Source organism: Pagrus pagrus (assembly GCF_965226575.1).
Source record: "Pagrus pagrus genome assembly, chromosome: 2".
Taxonomy (NCBI): Eukaryota; Metazoa; Chordata; class Actinopteri; order Spariformes; family Sparidae; genus Pagrus; species Pagrus pagrus.
In genome coordinates, this window is record NC_140186.1 from 17957474 (window position 1) to 17983930 (window position 26457).

At 41.3% G+C, this 26457-nt stretch overlaps 1 protein-coding gene across 10 annotated transcripts in view; it reads right to left on the reverse strand.

The window, feature by feature from the left end:
- Window positions 1-26457, reverse strand: part of grin2bb (glutamate receptor, ionotropic, N-methyl D-aspartate 2B-b) — a 104167-nt gene that overhangs the window by 55464 nt on the left and 22246 nt on the right. For all 10 annotated transcript variants that reach the window (XM_084363843.1, XM_084363842.1, XM_084363841.1 and 7 more), the window contains one exon: window positions 19908-20588. In XM_084363843.1, coding sequence (XP_084219969.1) covers window positions 19908-20588 — 681 coding nt within the window. The remainder of the gene's footprint in view (window positions 1-19907; window positions 20589-26457) is intronic.

Here is a 26457-nt window from a genome sequence, read left to right on the forward strand (position 1 = left end):
GCGGAGAACGCAGGTAATTAATCACTGCCACACGGGAGCTCGGCATGCTGATTGGGCCAGATTCCACCAATCCAAACGGCAATTAGAACTGACCCCAGCTGCCACATGACCCGGCTAACCAACTGAAGTTGAAGCTGTTTAAGTGTTTTTATCACACATGTCTTGCTTCATATCTCACCTATACAGCAGTATTAGCCCAACAGGGTTTAAAAAAAGCTTACTGGATGTATTTTGAATTGATTGTAACTTTGTTGATGACTCATCCTGCACTCTGGGGCATAAGTTCTGGAGAAAATATTTCCTGGTTCTCCCTCTGCTGCTCTGCCTTGAGCCACACTGGACAGATAGCTTTACTTGTTGCTAAAGTAACTGCTAACAAACTAATAACCAGCAGCTCGAGATGGGGGTGGTAAGCGGCCTCTGAGAACGACGAAGGAGGCCAGATACAGTACCATGGTGATTTATTTCCTGGTAGAGAGACAATCAACCACTGCACCCAGATACTCCTGGACCCTGTTATTGTGCGTGAGTGTTTAGTGGAACAGATGATGGAACTACGCCATCGATGATGTTATTAGCGCCACCTGTGCTTTTCCTGACAAGTTAAAATGTCTGCAAGGAAAGTGTCACACGAGATGTGTACTGTATTCTCTACTTCTTTCTCACTGCTTTCGCACATTGAAGGTGAGGTTGTCAAAAAGACCAGGATGTAGTCAGATCAGTCAGTTCAGTTCAGTTTGTTACACTTTGGAATGGTTATTTTTGGCTTTCCATTGTCATAAGGTGTGAATGATACCAAAACAACCATTTCGTACCATCTTGTTTGTTTGTCACCCTTCTGTTGAGGTACCTAGCACACAGATCTGATGCTAAAAGGTGGAGTGAAAACACTGTAGCCCACTGATTGGTCAGTTCAAACAGCAAGTGTCATCTTGTGCTCTGCTGTCTGACGTAGGATTTTCACGTCCTGCTTTTTCTGCAGTCTTCTGTCTTGCTGCCTGCAGCCTTTTCCCCAGTAAAGCTTGTTCCCTTGTTGAAATAACCACACTGCGTGTATAGATTGTGTGGTCGAGCAAGAGAGAGTGAGCGGAGCAGAGGGAAAAGGGCTCGCAGTTTGTTCGTGTTGTTAATCTGGCAGTAATGTAAGCACAGGTCACAGTGTGTCGCTTAATAAATGCAGCAGCTTATTATGATTTCAGACCAGTCTCCCCTGTTGTTTCCCAACTGCCCCCTCACACCTACATTTAAGAGTACTGTCCGCAGTGGAAACACAAAACAGATCTGGCATGTAGGTACAGTTACCAGGGGTTACGTAGGGTTTAAAGGATGCTATACCGAAAGTACTTTGGTGGAAACGCAGCTTTTGATCCTCTCAAAGTGGTCTGATGTTATTAAAATCAAACACGTCTAAACTACTGGTGTGAAAAGTTTGGATAACAGTTACTCCCACATGGAATTATATGAGTCAGCTAGTCTGCACGAAGCACACACACACACACACACACACACACACACACACACACAATCCCTGTCTTGTCTTTGTAATTGGGTTTACATAGTTGGTTCAATTTGTATATACATGGATTATTTAAACTCTGTGCTCTCTTTTGCCTCTTTCTGATATCACACGAATGTACAAATAAAAAAACAAACATGGTGGCATAAACACGTGCCACACAGTTGTTAACAAGACTGTTGATAAACTTAAACAAAATCAATCAAACAACTCAAAAATCCAATATTTGTGGAGGTACACTCAAAACGGGAACAAGAAGTCCTTGCTTACATGTTTACCTACCGTCCATCATATGAAAGTACGAACCCGTGGCATTTGATAAATCTAGAGGGACGAGTGCTCTGCCTCAGCCTGCAGACAACATTTTCTGTGACCCATCAAATTCATTGACCTGTAGCAGTGCAAACCTGATTTGGCCTCCAGGTAGCATTAAGTGCATTGTGCATGGAGAAATATCAGTGATTCATTTAGTTGATATTTGCTGAATGACAATATGGCCCTGAAATAATAATAATAATAACAAAATCGCCATAATATTTCAGGGTATTTTTGCATAAATTATGTTCCCGATGATATGACAAAATACTGATTTATTTTTTACTAAAGGTCAGCGAGTGTGGATATACGTTTAGCACGCCAGGGCACGAAAATTTGTGTATGAAGGTGCAGTACCAACAGGGGGCGATAATGACGGGAACAACAGACTAACGCAAATTAAAGAGCCAGAAAGTCAGCACTAGGAGGAAGTTGGGGACGGTCGGAGACCTTCACCAGGGTGATCAGGCTTTGAGTACTGTGTTAGGCAAACTGCCAGTAGAGGCTGCTTTGAGCACATTGAGATTTTAAACCTTTTCCTAAACCTATCAGAGCAGTTTTGGTGCCTTTATTTTGAAAGGAGGACTGGCTGTGACCAAAAGTTGGAAAATAAAATTACGTTTATGTGTCAGCTAAGGTAGTAAAGGTGAACTGAGGACAAATGCTCTCCATTACTTCATGTTCCTGGGCTGATCTACAGGTGTAAGCTTTATGTCAGCCTTTAACCATGCCAAACGTGCGCTTGCCCTCTCTCCTACCTTTGCCTCTGCCTCTCCCTCTCTCCTCCATCTTTCTTCCCTCCATCCATACACACAGCCTTTACAATTCCATCTTCCTCTCTAACAAGCACACAGGGTGAGAGTGCAGGCTGGAGTCAAGTGTGGCGAGCAATGAGAGACATACAGTTCAAAACCTAGTCATGACGCGCTTTTCTTTGACACATCTTGACTCCGGCTTCCCTTTCTGTCTCCTCACCCCCTCCATTTTCCTGCTCTCTGCTCTCAATTGTCCTCGACTTTCAGGCATTCATTCATCAGCACCTGGGGAATGATTTTCTCCACGTTCTCATTTGTACACCCACTCCGATAGCTCTTCTGTCTCTTTCTGTGTTTCTCTCAATCTGTTGCTCTTTTCCTCCCCTCGTTTTCCGACACTCTTTATCTCTGTATGCACGTATCTCTCCCTCACTCCTCCTTTTATCGCGCGTGCAGTTAAATCAGATAGGCTGGATAAGTGTGGCAGCATGGTTACACAGATACCAGAGGCATCAGAGAGAGCAAAAATCAATCACTTCTCCCCTTCCCTTTCATCAGCTATCTCTCTCTCTCACTCCGTCTTTGTAGCCCTCTCTTCCTCCTTCAATCTTCCCGCTCTTCTGTTCGCAGCATCCTCGTCATCATTCTCTTTTGAATGTCATTCAACATTTCCTTCCTATTTCAATATGTTGCTTCTGATTAAAAACCAAGTCCTCACATCCTCCAAAAAAGATTCCCTCCCCCCTCATTTCTTAGAGAGCACAGATGCAAATCCGACTTGCCTCCATTTCCTCCATTTGTGGTGCAGCGCGTCTCCTTTAACAATGCCAAGACTTTTTGACTGACAGCAGCTGGCCTGTCAAAGTCAGTGGGAAGTCAGCAAAAAGAGGACTAGGAAGCAAAAAGTGAAGGAGAGACACGCGGAGGAGGGAGGGATGAGGGATGGAGGAAGACATGTCTAATTCAAAGAGACATGCAGTGTTTCCGTGGCAACTCGGGTTTCCATAGAAACGGTCTTGCTAAAGATGCCATTAGTGTGAAAAAATACCTACTTACACTCTACTGCACTGTATGCACACAAATATAAGAACATATCCGCTCTGACACGTCAAGACTACGCGTATGAGAGAAGACACACATGCGCGCATTCCTGTACACAGATTTATCCGCACAGACACCTGAGGTCAATTATAATAGCTCAATTACAGGCCAATTGTGTTGGTAGCTCAATTATGGGTTTGGCCCTTTGGGGAAAAGACGTGACACATTTTCTTGCTAATATTGTTAACTGTACGCGTAGGTTCAGTGCTGAGGCTTGTTGTGACTTCACATCTCAAATTACTTCCCTCAGATGAGGCTGCCGGGGCCAGATTCTCCATATATTGTCTCATTGACCATGACAGTCTGCAGGCTTGGACCACCCACTCATCTAAACACACACGCACACTACACACACACTATAGACTATATATAACTAACACAAGTTAACCTGGGTTGACAGATCTAGACTGTATATAAAGTCCTACTTGCTGTACGTACTGGGGTAAGGGGCCCATGTCTTTAATGAGCTGCATGTGCGAGTCATGTGTAAAGGGCTCTCTAACTTCTCCTCTGTTAGATGGCTGATGATTCAACATAATGAGGTCTCAGCAAAACAACTGAGACGGAGTTATGTCACTGTTTCATCGGAAACAAAACGTCCCTGAACTCTAACACACCCTCCCCCTTAGGCACAATAACATACTACTGTATGCAGGGCTGCAACCAACACATTTCTATTCATCTTTGAACTGTTTTGTCTATAAAATGTCAGGAAATCATGAAAAATGCTGGTTACAAGTTTTCACAGGCGTCGTGAAGCCTTGAAATGTTTTGTCCTGAAGTCGGAACCAAAAGATATTCACTTTACTATTGTGTAACTATTGTGTGACCAAGGAAAAGCATCAAATCTGACCAAGCAAGAAGCTGGAACCACCGAATGTTAAAGCAACAATTCAATTATCATAATAGTTGCCTATTATATATTGTCAATCCATTTATCAAACCACAAATTAGTTGTTGCAGCTCTATACTATGTGTTATATGTTACCCTGCAAATCATCCCTAGCTGGCAGAATACATTTTCACATTTAGTGACATTGTCTTTATGTTATCCAACTTCTGTGTCCATTGATGTGGAAGCTGGCATGCTAGAGGATATCAAATATAATTAACTCAACATTTCTCACAATCATCAAAGAAATTAGAAATTTTCACACCCATGGTTATGTCTTCATTTGCTGGTTTTGTCCAAATAACAGTCCAACACCCAAAGATATTCGATTTACTGTCATATATATGACAGAGAAAAGGAAAACAGATCCTCACATATGGAAGCTAAAACCAGAAGATATCAGGCATTTTTACTTAAAAAAAAGACTGAAACTATTAATCGATTATCAAGGTAGTTAATCATTTTCTACTGAATCAATGAATTGAGTTACTGACACATTTCTCCAAAAGAAATGCATCAACTTAATCATTTCTGTAAGTAAACAAACAACATGTGAAGATTTGACAATCTAATCAACACACATTTTTGCGGCCGTTTTTCTGTTTTTCTGTTTCCTGGATGTGTCGTTATGGATCCTACTGCTTTTCTTCCTATGACCTGCCCTAATCTGTCTTTGATTGGCTCTCATTATGCCTTAATCTGCCTCTGACAACCAATCAGAGAAAGCAAGTAGTAGGATCCATAATAACTGCTCTTTGATGATGTAGGTTGTCTGATTTTTGCTGTGGCCACATTGACTAAAGACTGGAACATCCATATTAGTTTAATGCAAGAATATATTAGACTTTTTTGGTATATCTGGCTGCTGGCCCTTCACTGACAGGAACAAATGACTTCCACTTAAGGTTGGCTTTTTAAATCTAAAAACACTCAATAAATCAGCTGACTCTAAAGATGTGAGACTGAGAATAGTCTTCTTTGGTCACATATCTTATGTATCAGCGGTCAACACATTTAGGTTTGTAATCTTCCTGTGATGTTTATCACCTGCTTTTGAATTTGCCAACCAATTGATCCGATCCTACCTATTTTCTAGTATTTGATGTATAGGAGGTCTGGCTCTGCAGAACTGATGTTCAACTGTCAGTATTGTGTGTAAGGCAAGACAAAATTGTATCACCTGCTGTATAATGGCAAAGAAAATGCAGTATTATTTTCAGGTATTGTGTCCGCTCAGTCACTGAGGGGGGATGAATCACATCCATATCATTCCCCGGTTACAACTGCATTTTCTCTCAGCGTGTCAAAAATGCAAAAATGAATTTTCATTTTTCTTAACTTATACACAAGCAGCGGCTTTGAAGGGTGAGAATGTAAGCTTTGAGCCGGTGCTTGCCGTAGAGCGTTGGCTTACTTTGATGCAGAACAGAAGAGGGGAAAAAAAGGGAAAAGAGAAAGAGATTAGAGAGAAAAGCAGAGCGAGAAAGATGTTGTATAAAGATAGAGAAGAGAGACGGTGAAGAATCAGCAGGAACAGAAAGAAAATTACAGAACTCAACCAAGAAGAGTACAGGAGAGACAGGCAGCCCTCATACAGTAAAGCTGAATATTTCGAGTCTGGCACTCCCCACCAGTGTGTGTTGAATAAACAGGACTGCGTGCGATAACACTCTGCAGGGGCTAACAGCTGCAGTGTCACATCACCTCTTGCCTTCGCCCTGGTATAATCAGCTTCAGCCTGGTGCACACTCATCCGACAAGCTAACCTGACTCTTCAGCTCACTCAAAGGGTGCTATGTGATAAGATATCACTCTGGATGGATATGAAAAAATCACATCTCCTCTTCATCATGTACAAACAGGCCCTCATACTGACTTAGTGTCAGAATACTTCCGCAGTAGCTGACAGTAACTGTATTTCAGGCATTCTGTGCGCTTGCATTTCAAATCCCTTGAACTAAATATAGAAAGTTGCCCCCAGGCATGAGAACCACTGATATTTAGTACATGAGGTATGATGAGGTAGAGTCATTTAATTTTATAACTACGTCATTATTATTGTTTAGCTGTCTCAGTGACAGTTTGGAGACTCAATGCACAATGACAGCTTGACGGCTCCAGCAGCTGGTAACTGTGTCCAGGCGAATGATGGAAGGTCTGCACACCATGCATGTTTTCCACTTTTAAGCAAAGCGTGGCTTCGAGTGTACACTCATGTCTGACGGACGTTGTTGTAAAAACCGCAGCAGGAGGTCTGAGTGCTGCGTAGTGTGAGTGTTGAGAATCAGGCCAAGGCTTATTAGAGAGGAGAGTGAGTGAACGAGCGGCAGCGAAGGTGCCACTCATCGGCTGTCACTCTCACCATAGATAAAGACCACTGAGCCGGATGTGTCAGTCCTTGATACTGGAGATACTCGCCAGCTGTCACCAACAGAAACTACTTCCCGCTGTTCATCGCTGTTGGGCGTACAAACACGCATGTCCAAGAAAAACAAGTTACACACATGTTCAAGTTATTTTTTCATTCCAAAAAACACATTTCTAAAATTTTGGCAAAATAAAATGAGAATCATCAAAGTGCTTACATGCAAATATATTCAAGATGTGACAAGAACATTTCTATCAATTTGTAGCTCAGGTGATAGAGTGGGTTGGCCAATATTTTGTATGGTTGGTAGTTCAATCCCCAACTCTTCTGTGTCCCTGAACAACACACTGAACCCCAAATGCTTCCAAGAAAGAAATTTCACTTTGGACAAAGGCATAACAGGTATTTCATGTTTCTTCGCTTTGAAAAATGAATTTCTTTCTAATGCACATGAACTTAGTGCTCTTTCTTAGTCACCATAGTAACAGTGAGGGGGCACCCAACTGGACATTAACCAAAAACGCTGTAGTTATACACACCACAATACTCCTGGTCTTCTATTCTTTATCTGTTGGGCTTTTGGATGTTATCTTGTGATCTTAACACTATTTAGGTGTTAAGATCACCTGTTTTCTGCCTCTTCCTGCACTGTATATTATTTGTTTGATATATGTGTATTTTTTAAACCCTTCAAAACATCAAAATCTAAAATAAACATAAAATGAAAACTACGTTTTCCCACCTTATTTAAGCACACAAAAGACTTTTTTTAAAACATCTTTTGCCTTTTTTGAATATCTTGCGTGTATACTACGGCTTTTTATACTACCAGTTCTGATAAAAAGCGTCCATTGTGGGCTCTAATTAAAAGCTATTTATTGGCGCTATATACTAATAAACCAAGACCAATATATCTGCCAGTAGCTCAGCAGATAATTGGTAGAATTAAGTAGCAACAACTGCAGTACAGAAATGGCAAAAATATGGTTGAGTTAATACAAAAATAGTGGCACCATTACAGTTTGTTTACCAGAGAGCACTAAAAGGTTAAAAGTTAAATGTCCTGTTGATATAATACAATATAGTATAATTTATAGATCTTATGTGTTAATGTAAATAATGACTATGGGCTAATGTACAATGTATCTTTTTAAACTCTTATAAATCCTGTATCATAATGTGCATAAAACCTGCTGGATGGAAATGACTATATGGACACATTAGCACCATATGTCGTACATTCTGGAGGATCACTGGGCGTGCATATAAGAACAAAACTTCAGTTCTGCACCAAGAAGTCTTTCTCTCGCTTCCTCCACAGCTCCTCTCTCTCTTCTTATCTCAGTCCTGACAAATGGAGGCTCACTGATGAATGTAAATGACTGCCCTCCCCAGCTCCATGCAATTAGAACAAACTCAACCTTTCTGCCTTTTTGGGATTAAATACCCACAAGTCAGCCGGCTCTCTCCATATATTTAAGAGCCCTTTCTCAGCCTGATGCAAAACCATGAAAACCACCACATTATGCGACATTTTTTTTTTCAGCACCGGCTCTTATCTTTGAATCTTTTATCTTTCACTGACCGTTTCTTGTCTCTGTATTCCCCAAACATAAAAAAAAAACACAACATGATGAAGCTCAAAGTCATGAGCGATGGCACCAGAGCGTCCTCTAATATGTACAGCAGCTTCAGAAAAAAAGTGATTTTAGCATAGTGAGAGTTTGTTTTAAGTTTAAAGCCCTGATAACACTGAGGGGTGAAAATTGTAGGAGGAACATTTTGAACTTTTTGAGGCTACAGGACTGCCTCGAGGATGGGCTTTGGTAGCTGTGACAAATGTGAATGGATATTGTGCTAAAAGGTGGAAAATTACAGCAGAAATAACTGTTACTGGTGTGTATTGTGTACTCTGTATTAGCTATGGCCTTTAGCATACTGCTGCTTGGTTATAATCCAATATGAAAGTGTCTTTACTGTACAACAGTTTTAACATTGAAGACCTAGGCTTCATTGGGTAGATGATATCATGACTGAGACATATGTCAGCATTAATTCGTCCAATCCCACTGGCAACCACTTGATGTCCTGATTTTAAACCAATTCAGACAGCTGCTGTGATTGGCACATAAACAGACAGCACAGAGCTCAACAGTCCATCACTCAAACTGATCAATGCTTGTTTTTAAAAGGCAGTGGGAACAAATTCTTTGTCAGCAATCACAGCAAATCCTCTAAACTAAACAACAAAATGTGTTGTTTGTCGTTGCCTTCCAAAACAACACCTTTCCTAATCTGATGTCCATATCAGTAGAACATCATTTCTGTGTTTCTTAAAAAGAAAAAAAAATACCACAGTGATTAAAGCTGCTACAATCAATATTGTTACATCAAAAATGTGTCAAATGACTTAGCGTAATGTGAAAAGAGTTGCTAATAGTGACAAATCCACAGAGAAAATCACTTGACTCTTTAGTTTGCCTCATAGCGTTTTAGTGTCTTTCAGCCTGTTGTTTTGGTAACGTCCAGCAAATGTACTTTTTGGCTCAGTGTAATTGTTCTTATCGACTTTGTTTCCAGCAGCAGCAGACAGCTGTTTTTAGTAGAAATCAACATAGGGGGCCAAACAGCAAACAGACAAAGATAGAGTCTAACTGGTGAACAAAGTGGAGCATTCAGTAGCTAAACAGCCAGATGTTTCCCTCAGGAGCTGGTGGACAGAAAGAAATAGCCAAAAGGAGAGTATGAGATATACACTTATTATGTGCTCAGAAACACAACGTCAAATGAATATTAAAGCTGTTCCATATCCATAAATGTGTTAAAATGCACTTTCACAATATCAACTTTAAAGCGCAATAATGTCAATGTCAAAGTTGCGTTACAACTTGCCTCTTAGTGGTTCAAAAGATCAATTAATGCAGGGTCAAGATTTGGTTATGTCTTTCTACACAAACTGTGTATGAAGCACGTTTGGCTGGTGTAAAATTTGGTGTTTTAATTTCTATCAACAACCATTCAACCCTAACCCAAAACAAAAGGAGGCAAACATAATACGTCAAAACAACCTAAAATGATCTCGAGCAGGTTGAAATAAATATTATGTAGTTCCTCAGCAGGAAATCCAATATCTGACATATTGTCACACTGCACCACGAACTTTGATCTTAACGCTGAATGAACATGACACACTACTGTCCCACACATGCACAAGGGGGTGGAGATGTGTTAATGTACAGAGTTTTGGGCTAAATTCTCAACCCTAGTACATCCCAACAGAACCGAGACACCAACCTGTGGTGCTGAGACAATCAGCTACCCATTTACATTTGCAGACGCCTTTGTCCAAAGCAACTTACAATAAGTACATTTGTCACATGAAAGAAACCACAACATATCACCGTCGATAAAGTAAGAATGAAAAAATAGAAACAATTTTCAAGCCCTCATCTGAGCATAGTAGCTGCTATTTATCAAGGATACCTTAAGTACATAAGTGCTATGATTTAAGTGCTAAGGGTTCTCAGCGCTCTCTTGACATACACAAATTCTGGTTCAGTCAGTGAACATGAAATCCGGACTGGCAAATCCAGACACATACACAGTCCTGTCCAGAAGCAGTGTTTGAGTAAAAGATCACGGTCATGGTTAAAAGAAATCAATGTTCACGCAGAAACAGAAAAAGAAAAGCAAAGTGCTTTGATAACCATTTTTTGGCCCAATAAAAATGTCAAACTACTTCTGTCTTGACTTCTGACAGGCAGGAGCCATAACCCTCATGGCCACTTGAAGTCCTTGTCTGGTAAAGGTAAACATACGTTAGACACACTGTTGTCTTGCTTGTGAGGACAATCCCAGTGATAAATTTGTCTAATTTGTCACAAATTGGTGAAGAATCTGACATAAAGTGATTTGCTGCTGTCACTCTGTGTAACAAAAGGTCAATCTCAATTCATTTGAAAAATATGGCATCTTTACCTTACGTAATAAGATTAGCTGGGTAATTAGGCCTCATATGCTGAAATGGTAAAAGGCCAGATAGTTAGTGCTGGCAGGGAGAGGGAAAGTGAGGCTCCCAAAGCCTTCTTACAACCTGTTGTAACCGAGTGCAATGCAGAGAAGTCTCCTGTGATCTCCAAAATTACTCATCCTGTCCACGCACAGCGCAGCAGCTGATAAAACGAACTCATTATATGGAGAGAAAGACGAGAGAGAGAAAGAGAAAAGAGAGAGGAAAAGGGAGAGGAGAGGATTTGCAGTCCATTTGAAGGGCACAATTAAAATGTAGAAATATATCGGGAAGAAAGTTGAGTGAGGGAAAAAGCTAATTGTGTGAGTGTAGAGTGAATTCATGGGACAGTGAGGGTGGGACCACATTCATAAACAGTTTAGGTTGTCGTTTCAGAGATCAGTGCAACAAAGAAGCGAAAATGAGCAGGAGGAGAGAGAGGGGGAAAGGATGGAGGGTAAATAGGAGGGAGAAGGGTATTAACTTCATACCCTCTTTGACCTCAACGTTGATTTCTGATTCACTTGATTTCAGTGTGTGTTAGTGTGTTTGTGAGTGTGTGTCGGACAGGAGCAAATCTGTCCTGGAGCACTCCAGGATTGTTTTTAAAGAGTGAAAGTACTCGCTGCATAGATTGTGCTCACAGGAACATTTTTCCATTGAAGGAAGTGCAAATGGTTTGTTTTGGTGTTTCAGAAAGACCTTCACACATCCTGTGCTGTGCTTCACGTTACTTCAGTAACTTTAGGGATGGCATTTACTGTGTTGGGAGTGGGTTCACCAGTTTGCTCCAGAATTAAATATCTTTTGCAGTTTTTTGCAGACATTTATGTTCCCCAGAGGACAAGCGCTACTGAAGATAGTGATCCCCTGGCTTTTTCCTCTAGCCCCACCAGAAGGTCAAAGTTCTGACATATCCTGTTTATCCTGTTTTTTAATTTTTAGTTTAATAAATCATTGTTTTTGTTGTTAACTGTTTTTTTTTTTACATCTTGACACCACTGTAAATGAGGTTAACTCCTAATAGCACAGTAGACCCTTCATTCAATATTAACCTCGACCATCTTTTTGACCAAGTGCTGTGAGCATCTAAACATAACCGTTAAAAATCAGTAGATATTTGCTTTGCAAGAGCAGATACCATGCAGAAAACAAATGATAGGAAGTTCATTCAACGCCTGATTAGACTAAAAATCAGGTGGCATTACAGTACATTTCAAAAACATATTTTCTGCTGCAAATTAGTGAGATATTCAGTAAATGTAATTTCTAAGAAACATGTTGGAAACTGAGCTTCTACAGAGGGATTTTTGAACTAAAGCACAAACCACATCTCAACAAAACTACCCCGGACGTCTTTCACAATCAGAGTCTTTCATTCACTGACGGGAGCAGTTTCATGACACCACAGATTAGTGTGAGCCCTTTTGAATTTAGCTTTGAGAGACAGATGCCTAGGACTTTTTACAGTATATGCCACACAGAACAGAAGGAATTTTATTTCCAGGCAGATTCTCTCCCTATCCCCGGCTCCATCTGTTGGACTTTAAAAGGGTTAAATGTACGGCAAAGCTGGGAAAATAGGAACATCAATCAAATGCAGGCTGCTATACTATCTCTCAAAGACAGAGTAGGTGAGAGAGAGAGAAAGTGTGTTTAAGGCTCTAACAGGATGGGATTAGTTTTAGAGGGAGAGGATGTGCAAAGTAATCATTGCTGGAGCAGGTCTGTTGTTTCAGTCCCGTTCAAATCTAGTCACATTACTGACTATTTATGCCGGCACAGTAATCCTTACATGTCAAATAAAATAATCGACAAAAATTGTCTTGTCATTTGTGAAATCTGTGACACTGATAACAACTTGTTCAGACTTTTCTTTGCTCTTGTAAACAAGCTAAATTGCTGCTGTTTGAATGTATCAGCGTCAGTTGTGGAAGTTGCATTTGACATATGGAGCTTTTTTTGGGGGGGGTGACAAGGCACAAGTGGAGCAGACTTTCCAGGTCTTATCACAGACATCTCCTGTGAAATGTCTTTTCACATCCAGCCTTTTCTTGAAAAATAATCTTGCTAAAATATGACTTAAGAATGAGAGTGGCAGAAGCAAAAACACTGAAGGATAATATCAGATAATAGTTGCATGAGGTGCAATATGCCTATGTGCAGTTTATTATTGTAGCTTGTTCCTTAATTCTCTTGTCTTTTGGGATGGGTCATAATTGCAAAAGGGGGCATTACGGAGGCAGTCCATTATCCCCTCATGTACAACCAGCAAGAATAATGTGAGTCATGCTGCATGCAGGATGAAAGGAGGGGACTCATAAAACCACAAATTGGGGAATGAGAACAATAGGATGAGCAAACATAAGTGCACCCTTGGCTCAAACAATCGTGTCAGCTGCGACAGAATAGCACGACCTACAAATCACTGTACAGCTACCAGCTGGTCGGGCGAAGGTCAAATATTGTAGGTCTATGTGACTGAACAGGTCTGCAAAAAAAATCCCTTCCTCACACACTTCTGCGCAAAGGATCCCTATTTTAGGATAAACAGCATGTATAATTGTAGTAATCAATCGAGAAGTGGTGAATCAGTTCTCACTGACAGGCAGAGTGACTGTACAGACACAAGACTTTTCTGAATCAGTACAATGGCAGTTTGTTCTTCTTCTACTCTATAATTTATACATACAAAGTATTCTGGCTTTGTTTTTCAGCTGGAGAAATCATGGCACAAGTGACCCATGACAGAGCAATCTATACATCCATCAGCTTTTCTACTGACCACCTGACAGAGAGTTTATAATCCATAGAGTACGGTGGCCCAGAAGTGTCGAATCTAATACAAAAGGCGCAACATCATAATGGAGGTGAGTGTCAACATTGACATGGTGGACTATTAGCCATGAATATATCATGCGATTAGCTTACACGTGTGAAAGAGGACAGTTTTTGCCCATTTGAGAAGTGAAACATTGTTAGCTAGCTAACTCCGATAACTATGACAATGTGATTGGAACGAATTAGCAGTTGTGTTCATTAGGGTTGCCGTGGTGTCATTTTCCAGCCGCCTAACAAGTTTGTGACAACAAAGGAGATTCCCAGTACAAGAAAAGACGCTCACCATACAGTGTGCTGCGACTCTGCTGCTGGCGTTGCTGCTGACACTGCAGAGAGTTTGTAATTTTAGCATCTGTCGTCAGATTAAGTGGGCAAGTAATGTAATGCATGTACGCCCGACCACTGCGTAACACCGATAACACCAACTAACTAGGCAAGAATATTGTTTATATTTAGGTAATCTGCCATTTACTGTTTCACTTTTATGATGCTGGGGATGCAGCACTGTTAGCATCACCTTAATTAGCTAGAGGTCATCAGATATTGTGTAGTGGCTTTTGCATTTGGTTCGACGCTTTGAAACAAGCAAAAATATCAAGCCCCTTCATGGGTAAAAACGTAACCAAATCCTGTGGTTTAAAAAACAGCTATAAGGAGAACGGACCAATCATGAGAAATGGCATCAGAATGCTGTGTGCCTCTAGGTACCTTGTTTGCAGCAAAAACAACAGCTGTAATCTCCCCAAACACAGGCAAAGAGGCTATTATCATTGAACACCAGCATGCTCTACATGTACACACACATGCACACACACATATGTGCACAAAAGCACAAACACACACAGCTTAAGTCCCAACAATAGATCTGGAAGACCTCATTAGTCTCCAGAGCGTGGAGTTGAGTGCGGGCCGGGGCCAACTCTGTCGCCCTATTATGCCAATACCGACACATGGCACGGAGTGAATTAATGGCTAAATGGAAGCGTGTAAATTGTTTGGTGCATAATGGGCCTACCTGCATCTGTCACTGATTCATTATAATGGGGTATTGGAAAGGAAAATAAAGCCTGGAGTACTGCAAGGTATCGGGCCAGTTTACTTGGCCGCATCATCCCTCCTGAGACTATGAACTCTGTGGAATAATACGTTTCAAACAACAAATGCCACAAAAAAAGACACAAGCCTGAAGTGAAGAACTTCAGGAGGATCCAGAACACAATAGATTAGACATAATTGTCGACTGATAAGGAATGGACTTAGCAACCTGAAGGGAATTGAGTTATTGGTGCTTGAAAATCACTCACTCGCTTTTTCGCAGACGTATGAACACGAGCATGTGCACACAAGTTCATCCCTGCTATGACGCTGTGGGCTTCATGTTCCACCTCACCCACACAGCTCTTTGCCTCTCCATCTGAGATTTCTGTAACTCTCTAAGCTCGCCAGTCTCCCTTATTCCCTTATTCAGAATTGAATACAACTTTATTCTGCACAAAAAGACACCTATCAAGGCATAGAAACAGTCACGACGTCGGGTCTTAACCAACAAACTTTGGTTTTGTCTCATTTACTTCAAAGGTTCTGGTCAGAGGTATTCCAGTGATAAACAGATTCAACCACAATCGAGAAATTGTAATCTTAGGCTGGTCAGAAAAATTAGGAGATTGTAACTTTTCGAAGATTGGAGCAATTCAACGTGATGTTAACAGCTAAAATAAAGAATTGTAAAAAATAATCTGGATATGAGATGCGTCACGATTCTATAATCCTAAGAGGGTAGAGCAGGTAACACCAGTTCTTACATCACTGCACTGGCTTCCTGCGTGTCAGAAGATAGATTTTTTAAATCTTATTACTTGTCTATAAAGCTCTAAATGGTCTTGGGCCTTAATACATCTCTGATCAACTTGTAAGTTAGGAAGCATCAAGACCCCTCATGTCATCTGGGACAGGTTTACTCAGTGTTTCCAGGATCAAAAACAAGCATGGTGAGGCATCTTTTATGCTCCCCAGCTGTGGAGCAAGCTTCCCGAATGCCTGAAGTCTGCTAAAAGTGACAGGTCATTTAAACCAGGGCTTAAAACATCACTGTTTACTGTGGCTTTCAAGAAAGTAGATTCATAACTTGTTTCTAAAAATCACCACTTCTCAACAGTAAAATTAAATCCTTCTCAGTCTCACAACCCTTTTTTTGTCGTCGTTTAGTTTCCACCTCTGTTTCTACACTTTAATCTATTCATTCATCTATTCTCCTCAACCTCAATGACTTGGGCATTATCCCTTCTCGCGGTCTGGCACTGCTTTTGTCGATCTTTTCTTTTCTCTCACCCCCTGTAACTGCTTTAATACAATATGTAGAGAGAAATATATACGCAAGTCGTTGCCATGCCAACCGTGTCCACCGAATTCAACCCCTTGCTCTGGGTGTGACAAAGAACACGCGTAACAGAGGAAGAATAAAGGTTTGCCGAGCCAAGTGAAGAGTAATCACTTAGAACGAGGGGGAAAATACTGAGATTTCCTCAAAAAACTGTGTTAAACATCAAATGATGTCTAACACAGGTGTAGCCTCCCCCTCCCTCCATCTTTTCTCTTATGTGCAGTATTCCCTCAGCAGTGTGTTTGTATGTCTGCTACACTCTTATCTTCGCTTTCCCCGTTGTCACTCTCAGTTTGTGCCCTCTGTCTCTCTGTCAGCTGTGAAATGTGGTAATTATATGCTGAGCAAAATCCTCTTCCTCCTTCACACCCACACAAGTTGTGTTATTTCATAACCTTCACCCCCCCCCCCCTCTCTCACTTGTTTTTCTCTTTATCTCTACAGTATCATCACACCATTGTTCTTCTCCTCTCTTCTTCCATCGTCTTTACCTTCGTCCAGTTCTTTTCAACTATTTGATTTTTATATGGAACAGTCTTTTATAGAAGAGAAGAAGAAAAGGCTTTACGAGTGTTTCTGAACAGGACAAACAGCCTAAAGATCACTGGACAGATCGCCCTGCTGAGTAAACATTATCCACATAATCGCTGCTATTTATCAAACATAACCATTTTTTTTAATTAGGGTATTCAGTAGGCTTATAACGGGTCTTCACATTACACGTAAAAGCCATTACTGTGAAAGCTTTAACTACAGTAATTTCAAGAAATTACTCTGAAATTATGATGTAGATTTATGCAGCAAGGTCCTCTAAAATCTAATCAGATCTGGTTATCTCTGCGGGAGTGAACTGTGGGGTAACAATGAAGTTCCTACCACTTGTTAGTTTGTGCTTTCATACAATAGTAAATGTCTGATGACAACACAAATTCCTCCTCAAAATGTACTGTGGGGGCTGGACAAAGTAAAACCAACACTGACCAATATAATGCAAGCTCCTTAATGGACTGTGTCATTTACACAAACCAAGGTCTACCCCAGTCACCAGAATCAAATGTTGGCAGTTCAACATTTGTACATATCTTTCGTAGGCCACCATATTGACATTTCTACAATAAATGTGATATCACGTTTACATTGCGTGTTTAAGACCTGACTTTCACGTCAGGAGGTGGAGGGGATGTTGGTAGGGTTGAATGACAAACCATTGACAGCAGTTTGAGACTGCGTTTCAATAAATTTAAATGTGAAAACACTGGATATTTTTAACAAGGGACCACGGCTTTATAACAATTGTAAGCGTGACACTAGTGGATATTTTAGGGAGAACCTGGGACAATTCCCAGCTTTGTTTGCCGTGACCAAAGCACATATTTTGAGCCAAAACATAATCTTTTCCTAACCCTAACCAAGATTTTTCCTGCCTGAGCCTCATCAGAACACAAGCACAGCGTTGTTACAACATAACATTAAAAACTGTACCCAAAGAAATGTAAAGAATGCGACATAAAGCAATGTAGTTTTAAAACATCAGTGGTTTGCAGAAATGTTCATTCAAAACATAAATTCCAACTGCCATACACATATTGTGCACTTTGCTTCTTGCACAGCAATATTTATTCAGTTTGTCTCCAATTCCTTTTCACTCTACAGTCTGTTGTTTTAAGTGAATTATGAACTGAAGACAATTTATGTGACAGTCAATGAAGCTCTGAATCTGAGTGACTGTAATTTGTGTGAGCTTTAGTGCGGAGATTAAGACATTGGAGTGCACAAAATACTTTTTACTGTTAATTATCACTTTTTAACTCTTCACCAGCCTTAGCACAATACAGTATTGTGGTAAAAATTGGAGAAATATTTGACAAAAGTCGTTGTTTCTGCAAAAAAATGTGTTAATGTTCTCTTGACTGACGGAAACAGTCAATATGTTTGACTTTCACACTATAGGCAGAGCATTTATCAATGTGCGAGAGTATTTGTTCTGATCCACACTCACCAGTCTGTGACTGAATATACACTATGACAAGATCAAGTGAGGCAACGGAACAAGAGGACCAACCCACTGCTTTCAAATCAGATGTGTGGGAAAGTTTCAGAGAATTAGTGGTGGATCTGGCGAGGACAATGTGTCGGCGTTGTTCGACAGTTGTACGTGAGTGGAAACATGTAACGCATATTATACGGCATCATCCAGATGTGTCAATCACTGGAGCAAGCAGAAAAAAGGAGAAAAAAAAGTCCAACAACTCCTCCCCACTGTTATTAAGCTGCCTCTACTCTCGATGTATAAGCAGCAGGACATTACCAAAGCAACTGGCTTTTACATACATCACATTTACAATTGTTCTCATAAGCCCTGCATAAAAATATGACCTATGCGAGTGTGTAAGTAATTGCTTAATGCACTACAGTCTGTATAAACTATCTTAGGTGGAACTAGCTGGACACTAAGGTGGAACAAACTGTAACTTACGCTGCTGTCTGTTGAAATAAAAACACAAAGAAACGTAACCTTAAGCACTTGTTGTTTTTTTCCTGCTATTTCAAACTTGCACTGAACCGTGAGCCCAAAACCAAGATACATACCAACCCTACTTACTACCCTTTTCAGAAGTGTTAGATATCCATCCGCTGATGAAGATCATGAATAAATAATAAACCATAAAATAAACTGGCCTCAAGTTAACATTACATTTGCCAAACTGTCATTTCCAAGGCCAAGAAATAACTTCCATACTCAATTATAGAGTTTATCTTGAACTTTCTCCTTAAACTAAACAAAACACCTCTTGAAAACTAAGCATACTGTACGTTACCAATTCCTATAACCAAACCAAAAAGACAACTGCAGAGAATCTCTATTACACGTCCCATTTCTTGGCTGCATCAAAAACCCAACCTCAGCATCATATGGATTCTGTCATCCTTCTGTGAGAGACTCAAACACTGCTAAGCCTATTAACACAACATTATTTAAGGATACATTTCAAAGCCATTGTTCCATTTCTGGATCATAGATTCTGCTCGTGCAGCCTGGTTTTTATGCCAACTCTCTTGTATCCTGATCCCACAGAGATCGTTGCTTTGTACTGCATTGTTTCACGCTGCGAGTCCTTTTAGAGTTGAGTCAACTCGCTGTCAGGAGCTCCGATATGACGTCAGGCTCACAGAGGAGGTCAATTAACAGGAAAATCAATCAGCACAGAGGCTGGGTTAAAATGAGAAGCAGCGCTGAGTGGTGCAAGGCTGATGCATCTTTTAAAAATGTGAGAGGAAACTCTAATGTTTCTCTCTATTTCCTCATTATATTAAATGAAACCAAAACGCTCATTCTTAATAGCTCATTTATGACTTTTATGGATTTGTCACCCAAAAGAACAAGCTGATTATCTTGGAAATAAATTCAGTTATTTATTTTGTTGATCTTGATTGAAACTGTTGCAGTTAACATGATTTTGCAGGTTCTTGAAGGTGGCTGTTAAATCTAATCCAGAGTACTGCCTAGGTGCTAAGTATTTTAAGATAAGCTTTGGAAATCACATCCATGACACATTATTATAATCATTGCTGGATGACGAAGCAACAAATCAAAAAAAGTCTTTTACTACTACTCTTAACTCAATATTTGGTCCTGATGATTGCGCAATGTGGTCAAATAATTTATGTACATTTCACAATTCAATGTTTTTTCAGCAAAAAAAGGCACAACCAAAAAAACCTTTCCTACCTTGGCTGCCATGACCATGGAGGAGCCTCCCCTGATGCCGAGGATAGGGAGGTGTGTCTGGGCGGAGATAAAGTCCAGGATCTGAGCGATGGCCTCTTGGTCCGTGTCGTCACCAAACACTACGCCCTGCAGGGAGTTTTGCAGAGCATTCCTCGTCATTTGTGCGCAGATCCGATTGATGATGCTCTTGGGGTCAGTCTCATTCATGGTGACCACCTCGACTTTTGGAGGGTAAGGGATGTGGAGGAAGTCCTCTTTCTCAAGTCCGACCCCTAGGGTTACTTCACTAGAGTTGCCCACCAGGATGACAGCAATACTGAGTGAGTTGATCAGTTTTGGACTGATTGGGGGAGGAGGGATGACTACACCCCGCTGGCTGCCGCCTCCCCTTTGGCCACCTTGTCCCCCTTGGGCACCTCCAGGCCCTGTACCTTGACCTCCACCCCTGCGAGACTCGCAGACGGGCAAGAGGAGTATGGAGACAAGGAGCAGAGAAAAGGACAAGGAGAGGAGGGGAAGGGTCAGCCGAGGCTGAGAATAAGGATGATGAGAGGGCTGATCCGGAGGAGGAGGAGGATGATGATGGGGGGAGGAGGAGGGGAAGACGAAGCGCTTGTCCTGAAGACGGGAGGGAGAAGGGTGGAGGCTGACAAGCATTGTGGAGGAGTGTAAATGCCGTCCCTGGAGGGAAGGAGAGGGAAGGAAAGACATAGGAAAATTATGTAGAAAACTTCAGATTTGACCAAAGGTGAAAAAACATAAAAATATTAAAGCAACATTATGTAGAAATTGCCATTTTGTGCGATTTGGCGCTCCCCACAGTTTCTGAGTGCAACACCACTGTAGTAAATACAAATCCCAGGTCTGTAACAGTTTGTCAGACGTAATGTAGGTGCTGACTACAAACAAAACTCATCAGGTCATAACAATGTCATGTGTTGAAAACTTGATAAACGTATGTTGAAGTAAACATGTATGTAACGCTGTGATCCTACCCTCTCACTGAAGTTACATAGTGCAGAAACAAGTGATGGGGACAGAGTGGCTGAGACAGAGACACCATTCACCCTATTACAAGACACTGTGCCATCAACATGATTTAGAAGCTGATATTTTAAGGTGAAAAAGGCTGTGTTTCACACTTCTCCAGCATGTTAGATGCTCATCCGTTTCATCTAAATTGAGACCTTTAGTCATTTTTTTTTTTTTCGAATAATGTAAAACAAACCTCAATGAACTTTTCAGGTCATAGTCAATTTGGAAAATAATTTGGAAAAATATTGAGAAAAATGCTGTTGCTGCAAGAGAGATGAGCATCTTTTGAGTATTTTTGTTTGAATGACAGCAATGATACATCTACAACTGTCAAATAACATGTGAAGCGCGAGGTAACCTTTGTATTAAAAAAAAAAAAATTGTTTGGAATTTGTGTTAGTGAGCAACTCAAACACAGATAAGAAACCACACAGTCATAAAATATATAAAAAGAGTATGGATGGATACGTACAATAAAATCGGAGCCATAAAAAAACACACACTGGCACCTGTAGGGGGATTAGCAGCAACAACAACGACCCACTAGATAAAGTGCTTCAAGTGCGTAAGTGCATAATAAAAAACAAAACATCTGCTACCTTCCCAATTATTTAAAACCTACCAAGTAGCCTACAGTGCTTTCACTTTATTAATATCTTTTCAGAGAAATTGAGTCTTTTCACTCAGTTTTTTTTTTTTACATACACAGGCCCAAAAAACACACATAAGCAAAAACAGGACCTGAACACATGCATTAACGGAGAGGGGGTCGAGGGGACTGCCCCCTATGAGGTCCCAGGAGCAGTTAGGGGTTCGATGGCTTGTTCAACTGCACCAAAGCAGTACTCAGGAGGTGAACTGGCAACTCTCAAGTCACCAGTGCACACTCCGTATAGACTGGTCCGAATGGATCTTGAACCAGCAAACCTCCAGTCCCCAAGCCAAGTCCCTATAGACTGAGCTGCTGCCTTGTAAAGGAGGCAGACAGCTTCGGGATATGTCCTTTCTCTGTGTGTTCTTGCAGATATCACGCACCGATCTGATACCAGTGCATTAAAAAATATATACTATTTTTAAAAAATGTATACTAGTAACCCCCTTAGGATGTTATGTTCCACAAGTTGTTTGCCATTCATGCATACTGGATACTTGTGTACAGGTATTCGGTACACTGCTGGGAAGTAGTGGTGACCCGTTTCTGATCAATCATTTCTGTGGTATTGCTGATACCAAATCCAGCATATTCTGGAAATCAGTACAATGCTAATTAATAAGGCTGAAATGAAATGGTTGAAATATGCTGAATCAGTCTCTAAATTGATAATCAAGGTTCTATTTCTCAATATAAGTTCATGTGCATATTCATGTATTATTTCTATCATTTCTTTTTCCGTCTTCCTTTTTTCTTCTCATCTGATGGATCCACACTGGGTGGAGCACATATCACGAACTGAAAAATATTCTGCGATTGCATCATCGCTGCTGGCTCGACGTTATGGATAGCGCTAATAAAGAGAAATTGCAAAACTCCAGTATTGGTCAGGATCTTACAAAAGTACGGGTGACTCAACCCCCTTAATTGCCAAACTAAGTGACCCACATAGCTGCGTATCCAACCACACACTGAGATGCCTGTAAGCTCTCATAGAGCATCAAGTGACAACGCCACATCCATTATACTGCGCTGTGACTTCCTTGGAGGAACCCTGTGGCACACATCAAAGACAGAGCGGCAGAGAGAGAGTGAGCTCTGTGTGTATGTGTGTGTGTGTGTGTGTGTGTGTGTGTGTGTGTGTGTGTGTGTGTGTGTGTGTGTGTGTGTGTCTGTATTGAGAGAGTCAGGACAGCACTGGGTGCATTTTGACAGATTGACAGCCTCACAGCTTCACGGACTAGCTGCCAGGCTAAGTGACCATTAGACACTCAGACTGGGCTCGACGGAGTCTCTCTCTCCCTCCTTCTTGTCTCTCCGTCTCTTCCCCCTTCTCTCCCTCCCTCCCACACTGCTTTCATTTCTTTTCCTCTCCCCTTTACCCTCCAAACCTGTTTTCTTTCTGTTGCTCCCTCCAACCCTCTGAGATCCCTTCACTGCTCTTTGAAGTCAACTGCAGACCTATTATTTACTATTATTGCTATTATTTACTGCTCCTCTATTAGCAGCCATACAAAGAGCAGTGGAGTAGACTATAGAGAAGAAATGATGGAGGTGGGGGAGAGAGGAGAAAGAAAGTGAGAGAGAGCGAGAGAGGCGGAGTGAAAGATGTAAGCAGAGGGAGGTGACAGGCTCGGAGAAACACAATTAGTCATAGCCTGATGTGAAAATTGTGGTGTGTGTGAGCGCGTGCATGCACATACAAGAGTATAGAGAGAGCAAATTTGGGCTTATTTTCTGCATAGATAAAGACGAGGAATCTTAATGAGTATATGTTCATGCTCATATTCTAAATTAAGCACAGAGGAGCACTTTAGAGAGGGATAAACGAAGGGCAAGAGTAAAAGACTCACTCCTCTTGTCCGCTCACACAACACCTTCTCTAGTGTTGTATTTATCAAGCACCCCGTGTGTTGTGGAGCCGATCCAGTCAGCACCAAAAACAAGAAGTCCACAGAAAAGAAAAGAGAGAGCGAGAAGTTGTGAGGAGGACTAAAATCTGACAGAGGTAGAGAGCAGCGACAGGAGCAATCTGTGAAATAGGGCGAGCACAAAGAGAAGAGGCCGGACAGTGTGGAGAATCAGAAGAGGAGGAAATGTGATCCCCACATAAAAAACAGTTTGTCTAAAAGGTCTAATTACCAGAGGTTTGCCAGGCTTAATTGCAGGTGCACATGCTAATTGTAAACGAGCTGAATTCTCCATGGGGGCGCCACATTGGAGCCAAGAGAGAGAAAGAGAGAGAGAGAGAGAGAGAGAGAGAGAGAGAGAGAAGGAGGAGGAGGAAACGAGTGGGAGGAAGGCAGCAGAGAGAAGAGAAGAGGAGAGAGAAGAGTGGGGCGAGGGAGAGAATAAATAGAGACATACACAAAAGAGATGGAGGTGGAGGAAGGAACAGCAATAAGAAAGCCAGAAGAGAGAGGGAGGGAGGGAAGGAGAGTGAGTGAGGGAGGTGTGGAAGGGCAACACAGCTGAGAGAGAGATGAAAAGAGGACATGATTAGCACAGGATGATAGAAGAAGAGTCAAGGGTGGGGAGGAGGTTAGAAAAACTGAAGAACAAAAAAGAAGACTGAGCAAGGAGGAAAGAGATGGTTTCAATCCACAAGGAAAAAATAAAAGGATGGAGATTCTGCAAAAGGGCTGATAAATGTACTGAGAGGAGCCGCCGGAGGGAAACTATTGGAAAAAAATCTTCCAAAATTATACAAGAAGTGTGACAGTAAACGAGGGAGCACAGAGAGACACAGAGACCCATTCGGATATGCGTTTCTGTATAACAGCAGTGCTCCGTTTCCATAGTAACAATTCAAATATGCCTCCACGTAACACCCTGATGGACAGGAAGATGCATACAACTCGCATACTCGCACTAATTCATGCAGTGCACTACATGCAGCGCGTGCCCTCTCCTAATAATACACAATTTACATTTATCTGAGCTGCCGCATATTGCTGCGCCCAACTCGCACTGACAAAAATAAAAACGCTTGTAACATAAAATAAATAGCACGGTGCCTTCACACAAAAACGTGAGCGTGCACGCCCACATAGACACATATGAGGTTAAGTTAATGCACTACTGCAGAGAGAAATGATCCAGTGCTCCGCCTTTTAGTGTACCTCGCATTAAAAATGAATCTCCAAAAGGGCTACAGGCAAATAAACAGAAATAACACGATGGAAGGAGCATCCAGCCAGCAAACGCACTGAGCAGGAGCTGCTGTGACATTTGGACTAATCAGACCTCCATACAACATCTCCACTGTCATTAACAGCCCCCAATTAATAACATTTAAATGGAGGGTGTCAAGAGTGGATCATATACTCGCAGCATAATAGAAAAGTAAACCATCAAACACTGCGTCAACAAATCCAAGTTGACACATGATTTTATGTGACCCCGTGTGCCCATTACAGCACTTACACAGCAATTACAATGGTATATGCAGCACAGGGTAACATGCATAAGTGGCGATGAACGGCTACACAAAACACCCACATGTGTGCATTGCTTGTATCCAGTAATTTACTGCAGACGTGACTAACTTGTGATAAAGTGCTGAGATGGAGACACACATGCATGAGCGCTGAGCTGCCTGTGCAAATGGTGTGGACGTATGCGCTGTGGGTCAAACAAGTGTTCGGGTCAGATGACACCTGAGCCCTCCTGATGGCAAATATGGCTTCTGTTTTTCCAACATGAAAACGAACGTGTGCCCTTACATACCCATACACACACCATCAGGATCATTTGCGCACAGCAGGCGGCTCCAGCCTGAGCTGGATCACGGCGATAAGACGGAGGCACACTTAACATTTACAAAGAGCATTGATCAGAGCACTCTGTCAAATGGCACAAGCCACCAATAGAATAACCGAAGCTGCTTGAGACACATAGCTGCACACACTCGCATTCATGGACTCCCAATCTGCCAATAAAGATTCCACATGATCAATCAAGCCGATGAACCGTGAGCCTCAATCAGCTCATCGGCCAATGTCACAGTAATGAATATGTTCAGACTTTAATGGTCAGATGTTTTTCCTGCATATTGCTGAGGATTACAGACTATAGTGTGTATGCTGCAGCAGCCTGAGACATTCAAACTGAATCTGCCACGCTATTTAAAACACACGTAGGCCATCGTTATCAGGCTCCACTATATCCCTGGAGACTTGATGTGGTGGGCTGCGCTGTATAGCACTTGAAAGGCATTGGGGATAACATAAGCTGACAGGCATATCTATTAGGAAGCCCATTTACATTCAGTGGGTGGTCAGTTACAGGTAAGAGTGGTACTTTTGTCATCCACTAAAGCACAAGCTGCATCAGACATGAGTTATAAATAAAAACTAATAACAAACAACAGTGTGCTACAACAAACTATAAAAGGCATTTTAATATTACTACAACTACAATATATGTGCACAGTGTGATCTTACAACCTTTAAACAGAAAGATCTTTGAGTGAGTGTTTTAATTTAAAGGTCTAGATATCCCCTGAAGAGACGCCACAGCAGGTGACGATGTTTGACATTTCTGTTTGCTGTCACAACTACAGTATTTCATCAATAATTAAAAAAAGCAGGCATTAACTACAGAGTGGTTCTCTTACACATCTACCAAACATGTTTCCTTTGATAAATGCATTGTGGGTATTAGACTACAACTTCTTTAAAGGAGCAGATAAGTGACAAAATAAGGGATTTATCTCAGGTTTTAGTATGTGATTTAGAGTTATCCCAGAGAAGGGGTGGGCAGTCTAGCCAAAAAAATAATCTAACAACCTTCTTCCTCATTTTTGAAATACAACTGTAGACTATAGCAGAATCTAGCGAACAATTGGTGTGTCCTATCATC